The 15,279-nt window shown below is 39.1% G+C and overlaps 2 protein-coding genes across 6 annotated transcripts; one reads left to right on the top strand and one right to left on the bottom strand.

Moving 5' to 3' along the window:
• Positions 1 to 1,042: 1,042 nt before the first annotated feature.
• On the bottom strand, positions 1,043 to 3,012 carry LOC113075110 (regulator of G-protein signaling 5-like). The gene is made up of 6 exons (XM_026247850.1): positions 2,932 to 3,012; positions 2,615 to 2,817; positions 2,460 to 2,525; positions 2,250 to 2,299; positions 2,012 to 2,175; positions 1,043 to 1,386 (listed from the first exon to the last, which is right to left on the bottom strand). Exons 1-6 carry the CDS (start codon positions 3,010 to 3,012, stop codon positions 1,219 to 1,221), a joined length of 732 nt encoding a protein of 243 aa, XP_026103635.1. The 3' UTR covers positions 1,043 to 1,218.
• A 2,446-nt stretch (positions 3,013 to 5,458) lies between these two features.
• Positions 5,459 to 15,078, top strand: LOC113075104 (calcium-binding mitochondrial carrier protein SCaMC-3-like). 5 transcript variants are annotated; one of them, XM_026247837.1, is made up of 12 exons: positions 5,459 to 6,175; positions 8,092 to 8,218; positions 8,642 to 8,729; positions 8,816 to 8,927; positions 9,019 to 9,177; positions 10,356 to 10,508; positions 10,580 to 10,693; positions 11,564 to 11,731; positions 11,809 to 11,959; positions 12,400 to 12,556; positions 12,822 to 12,875; positions 13,988 to 15,078. In XM_026247837.1, the coding sequence occupies exons 1-11, from the start codon at positions 6,011 to 6,013 to the stop codon at positions 12,871 to 12,873; spliced, it is 1,446 nt and encodes a 481-aa protein (XP_026103622.1). In that variant the 5' UTR covers positions 5,459 to 6,010; the 3' UTR covers positions 12,874 to 12,875; positions 13,988 to 15,078. The 5 variants fall into 5 exon arrangements, with proteins under 5 accessions (XP_026103622.1, XP_026103620.1, XP_026103623.1 ...); XM_026247835.1 differs by having other exon boundaries at positions 12,822 to 15,078; XM_026247838.1 differs by having other exon boundaries at positions 5,460 to 6,175; positions 8,095 to 8,218; positions 12,822 to 15,078.
• The last annotated feature ends 201 nt before the right edge of the window (positions 15,079 to 15,279 follow it).

Raw genomic sequence — 15,279 nt, 5'->3', positions numbered from 1 at the left:
TATATGTAATAAATAATAAATAAATAATAAAGTATATGTAATAAATAATCATGAGACCATTTTAATTTATAAACTTAAGTTTTTATTGTTTTTTTATGTATCGGTGGATTATGGATGACTCATTCTTCCTCAAATCTGGCGAAGATTTTGTACTCGCATCAAAAAAAAAAAATCTTTTTTTTTTTTTTTTTTTTATAGAAAGGCAAACAGTTCTGTGGAGAACTTTCTGCCCACGCAGCTTTTTCTAGGCATTTAATGTGGTGCTCATCTGCTTGTTGGTATGTAGTAGTCTATGCATCATCAATTTTTTTAAAATTAAAAAATTAAAAAAAAAATCCTTTTCAATTTCTGTTACCACACCAGTCTGCGGCAGTCCTGGTGTCTCTCAAAAAAGGTTTTCCTGCTGTGAAAGAAGAAAAGTATAGTCAAAATATTTGGTGTATATATACTGTTACAATCAATGCCTCAAACTTGTAGACCATTTACAGTAAATAACATACATGATCTTTTCTAACACTGAATGCTTTCTATAAATATTATAAATATATACTGTTTTCTCATTATAAAATAACATTTAAAACTCATGAAAATAACACATGGTTTTGCAACAAATAAAAAAGGTTGTTACACCTAAGTAAGGTAAAACACTTTGTTACACTCACTATAGTTTAAGCATGCTATTTGTAGTAAAACTGTAGTAATATAAATTGTAATTAAAAAATAATAATTTCTCGGTGATCCATTTTTTATTTGCCCATTTTCATTCTATAATTAATTGAACTGCCCAATTTCCATTCATCACTTTATTAATTTGGGGATGTCATCCAGAGTCACGTATAAGTTTTTCCACTGGTAAGCAGTCTTACTGCGATTATAATCTCTGGAGGTCTCCCTGTGGTCAAGGACCCGCTGCTCGTTCTGTGATTGGCTGAACGCTGTGATTCTCTGCCTGCTTTGTTATCTTTGTTCAGCCTTGATTGTGTGGCGACCTTGAGCTTCAAGATCTCGACTGGCTCTCAGTTTGAGATTGACTGCAAAACACTTCCATTCTGAGCCAAATAACTTTATTAGGTTCAAAGATATAAATGAACGATTATAGATGTTTTCAAATGTCTAAAGAGTCTATGTCCTACTACACTTTATTCTACCTGACTGTGGCTCATGCGTCTCTACAGATTAACTCCAGATCTAGTCTAGATCACAGATACACAGTGTGTCTCACAGGACTCTGAGAGGCTGCTGGCTGAAAGAGGAGCGCAGGAAACGTGGGAACGAGTCTTTAGCCATCAGAGAGAAGATCCGGTGCTGAGCCTCGTCGAACGTGTCCGCTGTGGGCTCCTCCATCAGCCCCATCAACGCCTCGCGGGTCTCACTGTCCAGATTCACCTGAGAAACACATCACACAAGCTCCAACTGTCTAGAAGATGCATTTCACTTTAAAACCAGAAGAAAGAAACAAGAAATCACATTTTAGAAAAAGAAAATGCAGCCTATTTTAGCTTCTTAAAGATGTTTTGTATTATAATGTTATTTTGATGACAATTAAGCACATTTCTCTCTAAATTTGTCATAAGAATAATGCAAAAATAGGTATATTATTTGAAGAAAAAAAATATTTAATATATAAATACATTATTATACAGATTTATATAAAATGCAAATATAAAATTTAATATATTTTTTTATTATATTTTATTAGTTTTAAGAATAATACAGTAAAATATGTACACTTTAAATAATTATACAAAAGCATATTATGTAAATGTACTTCAACTGTAATACATTAAAACAAATATCAATTTGTTTATAATTTTATAAATTTATTATAAATTGTAATAATTTGAGTTAATTTAAAATATTTTATTTTTGCGCTGCCGTTAATGATAATATTATCAAACAATGCAAACATTTGACTTTTTACTTCATTTAATTTACTTAAACTAAACAAGCCTACTACTATTTGTTCATTATTTATTTATTCTCCCTGCTGTACACTGTGTTGGTCTCTCACCTCCCGAGGAGCGTCAGGGTTGATGAACTGCTTGTAGATGTTGTGGGCTCTCTCCGTCAGTCTGGTCCCGGATGTGCTCTTGTACTCTTCACACGCCAGCCAGAACTCCAGGTTCTCCTCGCTGAACTCGGAGCGCAGGAAGCAACGAAACGCCTGGATGCCCGCTGCGCAGAGAGAAGTCAAGTTTAGAGAAGAGAAGTGAGTTCAGCGAGTCAGATCAAGAAGAAAGTCCCCTCACGCTTGCTGTTGAGCAGAGACTCCAGGTCCCGAGGCAGCTTCTCACACGCTCTGAAGAAAACAACAGATGCTTATTATTACCTAGTTCAGCTTTTTTTTTTCAACTATCCCTTTTACACCCATTTTTGTTGGTTTTTTAAAGAAAAGGAAGGATGGTATATTAATCTTAACATGTATATTGAGCTTTAAACGAGAGCGGTGCACTTCTTACCTGTGTTTGTGGACCCACTCCTGCTTTTCGGTCAGGTGGGACAGTTTGACCCTCATGCCCTTCGCCCTGAAACATCAACACATCCATCCAGAAGATGTTTCACATCCAGACACAGTTTGATGCTCCAGTATCTGTCTCAAAGCGCTGATACTCACTTCTCCAGGCATGAGGAGGGGATGGCAGACAGCCCCTTACACATCACACCACGTCTGAGAGAACCTCGGAGAATCGATCGGATGTCTCCCGCTCCGCTTGACTCTCTCTGTCTCTGTGTGCTGCTGTTATATAGTGACATTAATCTGATCCTGAGATCGTGAAACAACACGGACAGCTGTTGGGTGAGAACTCCACACAATGACTGTCCACATCACAAGCAGGGCTGATTACCGGCTGTATTGACGTTATACAGTTAGTGTGGACAGCAGCTGACAGCGGTTTTCTACAGAAAGCGTGTCTCTGTGTGTGTTATCACCTGTATTTGTGTCGGGAACAGTGACTGAAGGCAACAGGTGTTCATTAGGTTATCTGTGCGCTGATCTTGTGCTCTGTTCATCAGGTCACAGATTCCAGTCACTCTTATAGCTTGACAAATGATTGTTAATCATAGTCATAGTGAATGCATTTAAAGTCAAAAAAGAGCTTTATTGCCAATTATGCTTGCGTATACAAGGAATTTTTTTATTTTAGTGACATAAGCTTCCAGTACACAGAGACAATAACACACAGACAAAAAAATATAAATACATGTATAAACAATTGTGCTATAAATGATAATGGAATAGGATTGAGTAAGATGCAGGGATGTACTAGGATGGAGGGGTAACAAATAAATATAAGGATATTGCACATTTTTATTGCATAAGTGGAGAACATTTAACTGTTCATGAGGTAGATTGCCTGGGGGAAGAACTGTTCTTGTGCCTTGCTGTTCTGGTGTTTGCGGCTCTGAGGCGCTGGCCAGATGGCAAAAGTTCAAAGATGGGGTGACTTGGATGTGAGGGATCCAGAGTGATTTTCTGAGCCCTTTTCCTCACTCTGGATGTATACAGTTCTTGAAAGGTGGGCAGGGGAGCACCAATAATCCTTTCAGCAGTCCAAACAGTTCTCTGTAGTCTTCTGATGTCTGATTTTGTTGCTGAACCAAACCAGACAGTTATTGAAGTACAGAGGACAGACTCAATGACGGCTGAGTAGAACTGTTTCAGCAGCTCCTGTGGCAAGTTAAACTTCCTCAGCTGGCGAAGGAAATACAACCTTTGCTGGGCCTTTTTAACAATGGAGTCAATGTGAATGTCCCACTTCAGGTCCTGAGAGATGGTGGTTCCCAGGAATCTGAATGACTCCACTGCAGTCACAATGCTGTTCATGATGGTGAGTGGGGAAAGTGCAGGTGGGTTTCTCCTGAAGTCCACGATCATCTCCACTGTTTTGAGCGTGTTCAGCTCCAGGTTCTTAAGACTGCACCAGACAGCCAGCCGCTCAACTTCTTGTCTGTAAGCAGACTCGTCACCGTCCTGGATGAGGCCGATGACTGTAGTGTCGTCTGCAAAATTCAGGAGCTTGACAGAGGGGTCTTTAGAGGTGCAGTCGTTGGTGTACAGGGAGAAGAGCAGAGGGGAGAGAACACATCCCTGAGGGGCACCAGTGTTGGTGGAGCAGCTGTTTGATGTGTATTTCCCCAGTCTCAGTAACTGTTGCCTGTCTGTCAGAAAGCTGGTGATCCACTGACAGATAGAGCTAGGAACAGAGAGCTGGGTCAGTTTGGTCTGAAGGGCTGTTGGGATGATGGTGTTGAAAGCCGAACTAAAGTCCACAAACATGATCCTCACATAAGTCCCTGTTTTGTCCAGATGTTTCAGGATGAAGTGCAATCCCATGTTGATTGCATCATCCACCGACCTGTTTGCTCGGTAAGAAAACTGCAGGGGGACAAGTAAGGGTCCAGTGATGTCCTTTAGATAAGCCAGAACCAGTTTTTCAAACGACTTCATGACGACAGACGTTAGAGCCACAGGTCTGTAGTCGTTAAGTTCTGCTATCTTGGGTTTCTTTAGAACAGGGATGATGTCTTCATGCAGAAACATCTCAATATGCAAATGCAGATGAGATCAGGAAAATAACTTAAATTTGGGTCTGTTCCTCTCATAAATCTATAAAAAATTACTCCTCTTTGGAGCTTGAAAGCATTTGAACCCATTCATTTACATCATAAGGAAACATAAAGCAAGGACATTCATCTGAACAACTTATTTTGGGTTGCATGGAGGAAAGAGAGTTAAATGTATTCAGAATGACATAAGGGTGAGTAAACATTTACATTTCGGGGTGGAGCCTTTAAGGTGGTCAAACCTGTTTTTTGGAGGTCTACTAGATCTAACCAAACTGACAGATATGGTCTAGCAGATCAAAAACCAGTTATGACCTTAAATTACTGGTTTGGACCATCTAACCAGCAAAACCACCCTAGGATCTGTCAGAGATGTGTTTCTACCATCTGTGACTCTGGAGCACAAAACCATTCTTAACTCTCGGGCGTATATTGGTAGAAATAGCCAACAATGCATTGTACGAATCAAAATTATCGATTTTTCATTTATGGCAAAAATCATATATTAAGATATTAAGTAAAGATCACTTTCCATGAAGATATTTTGTAAATTTCCTACCCTTAATATATCAAAACTAAATTTTGGATTAGTAATATGAAATGCTAAGATCTGGACAACTTTAAGGGTGATCTTCTCAATATTTTGATTTTTTTTTTTTTTTGCACCCTCAGACTCCAGATTTTCAAATAGTTCAAAAGAAAATTTAAAAAAATTGGTGTTTTGTGGTCTATGGTCGCATGTGTTCTTCTGCTCACATTTCTGATCCATCTATGTGTTTGATAAGAGTCAACAGATATACTGAAAAAATAGTGAACCTGCTGCCTGAATTCTTCTTGAACCCTCAGGAAGTGACTTCATAAGCCATGCAGCCTTGAATCAAAATAACCAATCACCCTTGTGAAGAGAAGATCATGTTCTGTTCTGCATGACAGGAGGTGTTTTACTGCTGTCATCTGATTTGTGTGCCATTCATCCCCAGAGTCAGTGGAGAAGTGGCTGCACCGTGCACGGTTTAACACGGTTTCTCTGTTGTTAACACTTCAGGACCAGGATATTTAGGGTCATATATCATGCTGGCAGAAGGAAGCCCCCCTGAGGGTGTAATGTGAAGCCGCTGTTGTTGTATCGTGGCAGGAGTCAGTCACTGCAGTCCTCGGGTTTCAGACAAGGACAGCGTGTTTTGACGCGCAAGGACAGCGTGGTGTTTTCATCTCGACGTAAAATGTCGCAATGCTTGAGGATAAGAATATGAATGGCTATCTTGGAAGTACGAGTTTCATGATTGCGCAAGCTTCCTGGTTCGCGTGCAAAACAGCTGTTTGACGCCGTCTGCTGAGCGCGAGCTCGGACGCGACGCAAGGGGTTTGTTTCCCCTGCAGCTCCTTTTTTGGACGCGTCTTCCGGCCGATGTTTCTCCGTGGCTGACCGTGCGTGGACAGCATCATGTGGCGGGCGCGGTGCCAGGACAGCGGGGTCGATCCCGAGCGCGAGCGGCTCTGGGCCGAGCTCTTCGCGCAGCTGGATCTGAACAAGGACGGACGGATCGATGTGAACGAGCTGCGCGTCGGACTCGCCGCGCGGGGGATGTCGTGGAGCTCGGTGGAGGAGGTACGGAGGACACCTAGTGCATGCAGTCATAACGGAAGGGTGCTTATAGAACAAGGACAACTGTCCGTGAAATGACAGGTTTATGATTTAACGTGGAAATACAACCTACGCTTCCAGGTCACGTGATCCGAACACTGAAAGTGAAAATGCCGCAGGGCGCGATACGATCTCAGGCAGCCAATCAGATTGTGTCTGATGCTCAAGATTCAAGAATGTAGAGTGCGATTCGAACCAATGAGTGTAGAGAACAGTTGCGTCTCAAACATGTACTGTACATTGTGTACTTACTCTGTCCAAACCGTGCACCATTCTGTGACGTTCTGTCGTACAGATACTACTGTGAGTAGTGGGTGTAAAATTCCAAAAAAAAAAGTGCACTTAGATTACCCGAAAAAGGAAGTGTGGAAGTTTGTTGGTTGTGGCTAGAACTGATACAGCTCTGACCGGAAACTAACAATCATGCTATTACATTTTCTGCCTATTAGATTGTTTTGTTAACATCTAAACCTACCCCTTACAGTAATGCAAAAATAGAGATAATTGTTGTACAGTGTGAGAAAATGTACACTACATTGATGTGAGCATGTCCAAGCATGTCCAAGGGTGTGAAGCTGCTTGTAGTGCACTGCTCATACTATTACATTTCAAGAATGATGCACAACAAGTACACAAAATGGGATAAACCTGTAGAAACCACAATATTTAATATATGATCATGTAAACAGGATTACAGGACGCTGAGATTTCACTGTGGATAGACGCACAGTCAAACAGTGCTCCAGAAATAGAAAACAGACAAGCGGTCAAAAGAAAGAAATAAACAAACAAAAAACAATCAGTTGTTGCTGGTTGGGATGGCACCTGATGTTCAGCTCAGATTAGACAGATGTGCTGCACACATTAGTGAGAGTGTAACACATTAAGTAGCTGCCTACTCGCTAACATACTCAAACTCATGATGCTTCATATGATAAATGAATTGAATTGCTAAGAAGGTTGTAGTGATGTAATGCCAGCACATCAAACCCAAGGCCTAGGAAACAATGAGAACCAAGTTACAATCAAACCGACACACGCATGTGTTAAATGAATCTTTGTTATCTTATCTTACCACAGCATCCTGCACGCTGTTTTTTACTGTTGTGGAAACTACCTTTAAAAGTAATGCAATACAGTATTGCGTTACTCCATTAAAAAAAACAAAAACAGCTCAACACAGGGACAGAAGACGTGTTCGTGAATAAACAGGGAAAAATAACTTGCTTTACTAATTTAAAAAGTAGCTCCAATAGTTTCTTGTAAATGTGTTACTCTACTAGTTACTTGAAAAAAGTAATCCGATTACATTACTTTTAATGCACTACCCCATCACTGCTGTATACAGTAGTTTATAGTTTAGTGATTAGACATTGATCTGTTTGCCTGCGACAGTCTTGTGATACTGATTTCTGAAACTTGATGATTTTGTAAAGTGCTTTGCTTTTTGAGGTTCGGGAGCATGTGTGCATGTGTTTGTAGTTGCATTATGCATTGTTATGAATGATTTTGGCAAGAAAGTGCTAAACTTCACACATAGGCTCACAGAAACACATGCAGACTGCAGACTGTGTGAAAGGTCAGCGTCTTGGAGTGGATCGGATTTAAAGCTACTGTTTCGTGCGCTTGGCTTTCTCTGTTTGTACATTTACATTCATTTTCGAATTAATTCGAATGAAATGAACCTGTTTAGTTTCGATGATAAGTGTCTGATTGCTCATGTTTGATGTTGGTGCTGTGGGCCGGTGGCTTTGCATGGTTTTAATGTTCGCTTCTCCTTCATTTGCACACCATCCCACCTTTCCTAATGATCCCGGCATCCCTCTGTCCCTCCATCTCTCTCCCCCCCCTCTATCTCTCTGTATATGCCCTATATTCAGCAGATTGTCCGAGCTGGAGATGTTAATAAAGACGGTCAGCTGGATTTTGAAGAGTTCACCGAGTATCTGCGTTCACATGAGAAACGCCTCAGACTCATGTTTCGCAGCTTGGACCGAAACAATGATGGTTCGTTTCTGTCAGCTTCACAGCATTATCAGAATCATGTTATTTTAGTATTATTCTCTGTATATTCTATTACAATATGTGTTAATATTTCAAAATTTTATTTCGTCGACTACACTAGTTAATAACAACACTGGTCAGAATCTTAATTCTCTGTTAGAGCAGACCTAATTTTTTATGTTACAGATATGATAAGTAATAAAATTTGCCATATATATCTTCCCAATAACCCTACAGTCTATCCCACTACATAACATAGCATCTATAACCTTATATTATCTGTAATATATTAGCATCATAATAACCCAGAAGCTGTGATATTGCTGCTAGCACTTTACATCACTATTAGCATCATATTAGCATTAGCATGAATTCGGTTTAAGCTCTGTTATCTCATGTTTCAGTACAATGCCACATTGTTTGTAGGTGAACTGGACGTGGGGGAGATCCAGCAGTCGTTACACAATCTCGGCGTGGACGTCACGCTGGAGCAGGCCGCCAAAATCCTGCAAAGGTGTGTGCTTTTGTGCGTAGCATGTATGGGAAGTGCTTTTCAGCTGTGGTTTTCTGTCATGGTGCTTGTGAAATGTGTTGGTACAGTATGGATAAAGACCAATCCATGACCATCGACTGGTTCGAGTGGCGAGATCACTTCCTGTTCAACCCTCTGCTCAACATGGAGGAAATCGCTCAGTACTGGAAACACTCGGTGGTACGAAGCAACAGGTTTTCTCATGAAAATTAATGGCGCCTCTTTCTTTCTGTAACTGCTCTGTTGTGTGTGTGTTGGTGTGTTTGTGTAGATGTTGGACATCGGGGAGCATCTGACGGTCCCAGACGAGTTCTCGGAGAAGGAGAAGCAGTCAGGGTTCGTGTGGAGGCAGCTGATGGCAGGAGCCGTGGCCGGATCGGTGTCCAGGACAGGAACCGCGCCGCTCGACAGACTCAAGGTCTTTCTGCAGGTGAGACAGCGCTGGTCTGGGATCAGTGAAACCATCTGATGCACGTAGAGGATAGGTCACCCTGACCCATTTAGCCTGGCCTTGTGACCCTAGGAGAAGTAATACTCTCAACATGTGTTCATGCCTGTTACTCTTACCACTTCTGAAAGGATAAAACTATATATATATATATATATATATATATATATATATATATATATATATATATATGTATATGTGTATATATATATATATGTATATGTGTATATATATATATATGTATATGTGTATATATATATATATGTATATGTGTATATATATATACATATATATATATGTATATATATATATATATGTATATGTATATATATATATATATGTATATATATATATATATATATATATATATATATGCATTTTCTTTCTATACGAGTATCGATGGCTTTTACTTTTTTAGTTAAATCATCAAACAGTCTTTGAGGTTAAATACTGATGAATAACTTGATTAATAGTCAGACAAAATATTAATGAAATAATAAATATAGTGAAGGAAGGATATGATCAGATCTCCTTTAATACTTTCAAAGTTGCTCACGCAACACAATCTAGCAAAAGCTGTGGCTTGTGTGAACAAGGATAATAGATATTACTACAAGATGAAAGGCATCTAAAGGTTAACTACTACAGTTTCAGTTAACTAAACCCTGAACCAAACCAACAGCTACATGGTGAATTAATACAAACTTTGATTTGGTGCAAAAAGCACTTGAAAATCGGACAAATGTACGCTACTATGTATTTAGCAGCATTAATGAAGGAAAAAAACTAGCATTGTGACGGACAGGAGAACTATGAAATTATGGATTTAAAGATATTTGATTATGTGCATAGAAATGCATTTTATGGTTATTGAAAAATATGCTTATTTAAGCGTTTTAGTTAAGAATGCAGTGTTTTTCTGCTACAAGTCTCTGATTGGTGAAGAGTCTGTGCAGAATTATGGGTAATGTAGTTTTTCACCACCGTTGAACAGGATTATTTAAAAATTAAGATGAAATAATGTGTGCCCCTGGAGGTCATTTGAGACACTGCAACTGAACTTTTTTTTGTTATCATGTTTAGGTGTGTTGTGATTTAATTGTAATCTAGTTAGACTACATCTTGACATTAAAAATCATGTGAATTGTGTTGATGTTCAGGTGCACGGCCAGAGCTCTGATAAAGGGACTGTGTGGCGTGGTCTGCGTGCGATGGTGAAGGAGGGCGGCCTCGCTGCGCTGTGGAGAGGGAACGGCATCAATGTCCTGAAGATCGCACCAGAGACAGCCATCAAATTCATGGCCTACGAGCAGGTACAGCTCTGTCTTACACTCAGCCGAGTGGACAGCGCCTCAAAACTCAGCCTACATCCGTGTGTCTGCAGATTAAACGCTTGATGAGAGGCAGTAAAGAGGGAGGAACTCTGAAAGTTCAGGAGAGATTCGTCGCTGGATCACTGGCTGGAGCTACAGCTCAAACTGTCATATACCCGATGGAGGTAAACACACACACACACACACACACACACACACAACAGCTGGTTCCTGTACGCTCTGAACGTCAAGGTCACTATATGTCAAGGCCTCGCTGTCACACACGTCTACATGTCTGCTCAAATTACCAAAGGCCTTACATAAAGTTCAGGCCCAGTGCTCTAAAGAAAGCGCTCTGCATTCAGCGGCTCATGTCAGAATAAAGCAGAGAGCTGTGGTTAATGGAGAGAGAAGCAGAGTCCTGGAAATATAATGGACTTAAGTCAAATAAAGTCTTCTGAAAAATGTTTGCATTAGCAAAATATACATATCTTCAATAAAAAACACATTTATTAATAATATTCACAATAAACAATATTTGTAAAGAATATAGTTTATATAATATATTTATTACTACAAAACCTATTTGAATTGTTTAATTGGTGTAAATGTTTTAATTAAAAAAGTAAAAGAAATATTCACTGACAATAATTAGTACATTGCTGTTCAAACATTTGGGTTCAGTAGTTTTTGAAAAACGTCTTATCTGTTAAACAAAGCTGCAATTATTTGATAAGAAATTCAGTAAAAATTATAATATTGTGAAATATTTATTAATATTATTTATTATTATTTATAAATAATATTAATAAAAAAATATATATACTTGAATATATTATAACATGTAATTTATTCCTGTGATGCAGAGCTGTATTTTCAGCATCATTCCTCCAGTCTTCAGTGTCACATGATCAGAAATCATACTAATATGCTGATTTGCTGCTCAAGAATGTCAAAAATATCAATGTCAAAAACATTTTTTTTTTTTTTGTAACATTTTTTGTGTTTGTTTTAATGTCATGAGTGGGTTTCTGTCTGTCTGTGTGGTTCTGTAGGTGCTGAAGACCCGTCTCACTCTTCGTAAAACAGGACAGTATTCAAGTGTGGCAGACTGTGCCAAGCAGATCCTGCAGAAGGAGGGCGTTCTGGCCTTTTATAAAGGATACCTGCCCAACATGCTGGGCATCATCCCGTACGCTGGCATAGACCTCGCCGTCTACGAGGTGTGTGTGTGTGTGTGTGTGTGTGTTGAGAATGATTCCTTCATAAAGGCTCTCTCTCACGCTGTCTCCTCTCTCAGACGCTGAAGAACGCCTGGCTGCAGCGGTACTCGGAGGGCTCGCCCGACCCGGGCGTCCTGGTGCTGGTGGGCTGCGGGACCGCGTCCAGCACCTGCGGACAGCTGGCGTCCTACCCGCTAGCTCTCATCCGAACACGCATGCAGGCGCAGGGTGAGACACACACACAATCAGACCAGAGCTGTGCTTCCTTCCCAGGAAGATCATCACATAAAACACAAAATTGTCACTTCCAGGAAAAGTAGTGCAATGTATTACTAATAAAAAAAAAATTTCCACCTCATAATTATTCCCAAAATTATCAACAACAGTTGAGTGCATATGTTTTTTTTAATGCACATTTTAAGATTTTATCTAAAATATTGTCATTTCCATCTGGTGTTTTTAATGCAATATCCCAAAATTCACATAAAAATACTTGAATAGTTAATAATAAAGCTGGAAGAATAGATGTTTTAGTGTGATTTGTAACAGTGTTATCTTTGTGAACTTAAAGTGTAAAAACATTTTATTACTTAAAATAAATATGCATGAACTGAAATTATACTTTTGGTATCATAAGAAGTTAAGATTGTTTTCCTCCGGCTCCTCAGCGTCAGTGAAGGGAGCTCCTCAGTTGTCCATGCTGACCCTCTTCAGGAGTATCGTGGCACAGGACGGAGTGGTGGGTCTCTATCGAGGCATCGCTCCCAACTTCCTCAAGGTCATCCCGGCGGTCAGCATCTCATACGTCGTCTACGAGCACATGAGGAAAGTACTGGGAGTGGGAACCTGAGACAGAGAGAGACAGGTCATGTGTGTGTGTAGAAAAAATACAATCAAAGACTTGTTTATTTAAGCCTACAATATATGAAATCACTGGAGGGATGTTCACCAAAAAACATTGGATGTGAGGAAGAACGACAAACTGAAACCAAACACTGAAATATGCAGAATCTTAGAGGTGCTGTTCTTACCCAATCCTGAATTACTGAGGTTCATGATGTGCTCTTCATGTGTGTTTGTTGGTTAACAGGGCCCTGATATTCAGATATACAGGGTACGGCCCTCTGGATGCGGTAAAATGAACGTATGTGTGAGCATGTGCTTTACTGTGTGTGTGTGTGTGTGTGTGTGTTTAACCCAGTGCACACTACTGAACTCCAAATGGGAATGGACAATAAACTAACTTCCTCGCTTTGAATTTACAGTACAATTGAAAGTGCCTCTGCTTGGAGAAGCATGTATGTTTTATCTGTGCTCCAATAATACGCTTCCTCTACTGTACTGAATCCCTGTGTGCTCCGAAATCACCATGACAACTAGTCAAGAGTTCTAGAATCCTCAGCTGAAGATTCCGTAGCTCAGATTGAATAGTTCACCCAAACAAAATTAACATTAGCTGGAAATGTGATCACATTCAGCCCATCTAAGATGTAAATGGGTTTGTTTTTTCATGGGAACAGATTTGGAGAAATGTAGCATTACATCACTTGCTCAGCAATGATTGCTCTGCGGTGAATGGGTGCCGTCAGAATGGGAGTCGAAACAGCTGATAAACACATCACAGTAACCCACAAGTAATCCACAGCACTCCAGTCCATCAGTTAACGTCTTGTGAAGAGAAAAGCTGCGTGTTTGTAGGAAACAAATCCATCTTCAAAGATTTTTTAAACTCATCTCAAAAAAAAAAGTCATCTCATCTGGTTCAGGAGATACATATGCACAGATTTAGCAGGATTTATAGGTGAAAACAGTCCAGTTCTAATAAACACACAGCTTGGACTATTGGAGCTTGGATTATTGTGATGTGTTTATCAGCTGTTTGGACTCTCATTCTGACGGCACCCATTCACTGCAGAGGATCCACTGGATTTACAAATAACAATTTACATCTTTGATGGCCTAAAGGTGAGTACACTTTTAGGAAATTTTCATTTTTGGGTGTTCATTTTCTATTCCTTTAACTGATTCTAAAATCCTGAACTGCGTCCCAATTTGTACATTATCTACCCTTAAATGGCATTAAGTCTCACTCATGAAACATTTTCGTTTTATAAATTTTTTAAGATGGACAATAATTGTGCCAAAGGCATTTTTTTTAGTGGAATTGCATCCATGCATGTTTTTTTTAATTTATTTCAACTAATATTGTCCCCCATTAGTATAACATTTTTGATGGTTTTCTTTTGACTGTTTCAGGTAAAGAAAAGTATCGAGGAATGCAAGGCAGAAGTTGCCACAGCAGTTTTAAAGTGTACTGGATATGATTTTAACATTAGTTATTTTAAGGTTAGGAATGTAGCTAGATACTAACGTTATAAAGCAAACAGTAGATGGGTGGCATACTATCTTACTACAAACTCAGAAGTACTTTTACTTTCTACTTTGTACATTCAGTGTGTAGTGTAGGCATCTGAATTGGGACGCAGCCTTGGAGTTCAGTTTATATATCTGTTATCCTCAATGCATGAGAGACTGCAGGCTACGGTTTGGAGCAGAAAGCCTTATGGGTGTTTGTTTTTGTGATTTTTGACTCATAGAACAATAAGACTAAGCAAAAAATGGACTTTCTGATAGTGTTACTTCTACTGTAGGTCAACGCTCTGTGTTTTATCATTGACTGAGTTAATATGTTCAGATAATATATTCAGATTTGTATGTGTTACAATAAAAAAATATTCCGTACAGAATCTGCAACCACACGTTTCTTTAGGATTCAAGCATTATTTGTTCACAAAATTCTATCCAAGTTCAAGTCTCAAAATTAGATTTTTTTTTTTTGCACTAATATGCTACTGCAGAACTAAATGTTCACAACACAAACTTGTAGTAAATATATATGTATTTAAATGCTCTATTCTTTATCTTCTGGGAAAACGGACCAAAAATAATTATGACGTCAACATGCACCCACAGATTCTATTCAATCAATTGCTCTCAAGAACAACAATGTTCCTCCCACGTATTCAGCTGTGACAGACACTGGCTATTTCAATAATAGTTATTTACTGAACTAATTATGCTATCTGCTTCCAATAAAAGCTATATTTGCCATGTTTACATCCATTCTGCAAAATATACCCACAATTAGTGGGAAGTGTGAAAAAATATTTCGTTTGGTTTTGTATGCATACATTATTATTGTTGTTATTTTGATGTTAACGAAAAATCATGTATTGTCATTATATATTTTTGCTGTCCTTCCGTGTGTTTTTATTTGAAAAGAAACTAAAGCAAATTACTGAATGCATGTACGAGAATGTATGTAAATTAAATACAATTAAACAGTTCAGAGTCTTTCTTGACGGTCTTTATCATCATTACAACACCAGCTCATCTCTCTGCTGTACGGAAACTGCATTTCATTAACCCATAAAAATGTCAAGATAATGCATTGAGAGCAGCAGAGTAACATAATCACCAAGGTTAAACGGTCCTAAAAAGCCTATACGCTAATCCAAACGTCCATCATTGCCTATCAGCGTTTTCTC

This window comes from Carassius auratus, unplaced genomic scaffold, assembly GCF_003368295.1.
Source record: "Carassius auratus strain Wakin unplaced genomic scaffold, ASM336829v1 scaf_tig00016366, whole genome shotgun sequence".
In the NCBI taxonomy this organism is placed as follows: Eukaryota; Metazoa; Chordata; class Actinopteri; order Cypriniformes; family Cyprinidae; genus Carassius; species Carassius auratus.
Note: the sequence above shows the minus strand (reverse complement) of the source record. Positions and strands in the feature narration are given on the sequence as shown.

Coding starts and splice junctions, on each gene's coding strand:
- LOC113075104 (XM_026247837.1), top strand. CDS start 6,011: ATGTGGCGGGCGCGGTGCCAGGACAGCGGGGTCGATCCCGAGCGCGAG. Junction 8,219..8,641: donor CTTGGACCGAAACAATGATG/GTTCGTTTCTGT, acceptor CATTGTTTGTAG/GTGAACTGGACGTGGGGGAG. Junction 12,557..12,821: donor GTCGTCTACGAGCACATGAG/GAAAGTACTGGG, acceptor GTTGGTTAACAG/GGCCCTGATATTCAGATATA.
- LOC113075110 (XM_026247850.1), bottom strand. CDS start 3,012: ATGAACAGAGCACAAGATCAGCGCACAGATAACCTAATGAACACCTGT. Junction 2,818..2,931: donor TGTTCCCGACACAAATACAG/GTGATAACACAC, acceptor TGATGTGGACAG/TCATTGTGTGGAGTTCTCAC. Junction 2,300..2,459: donor GAGTGGGTCCACAAACACAG/GTAAGAAGTGCA, acceptor TGTTTTCTTCAG/AGCGTGTGAGAAGCTGCCTC.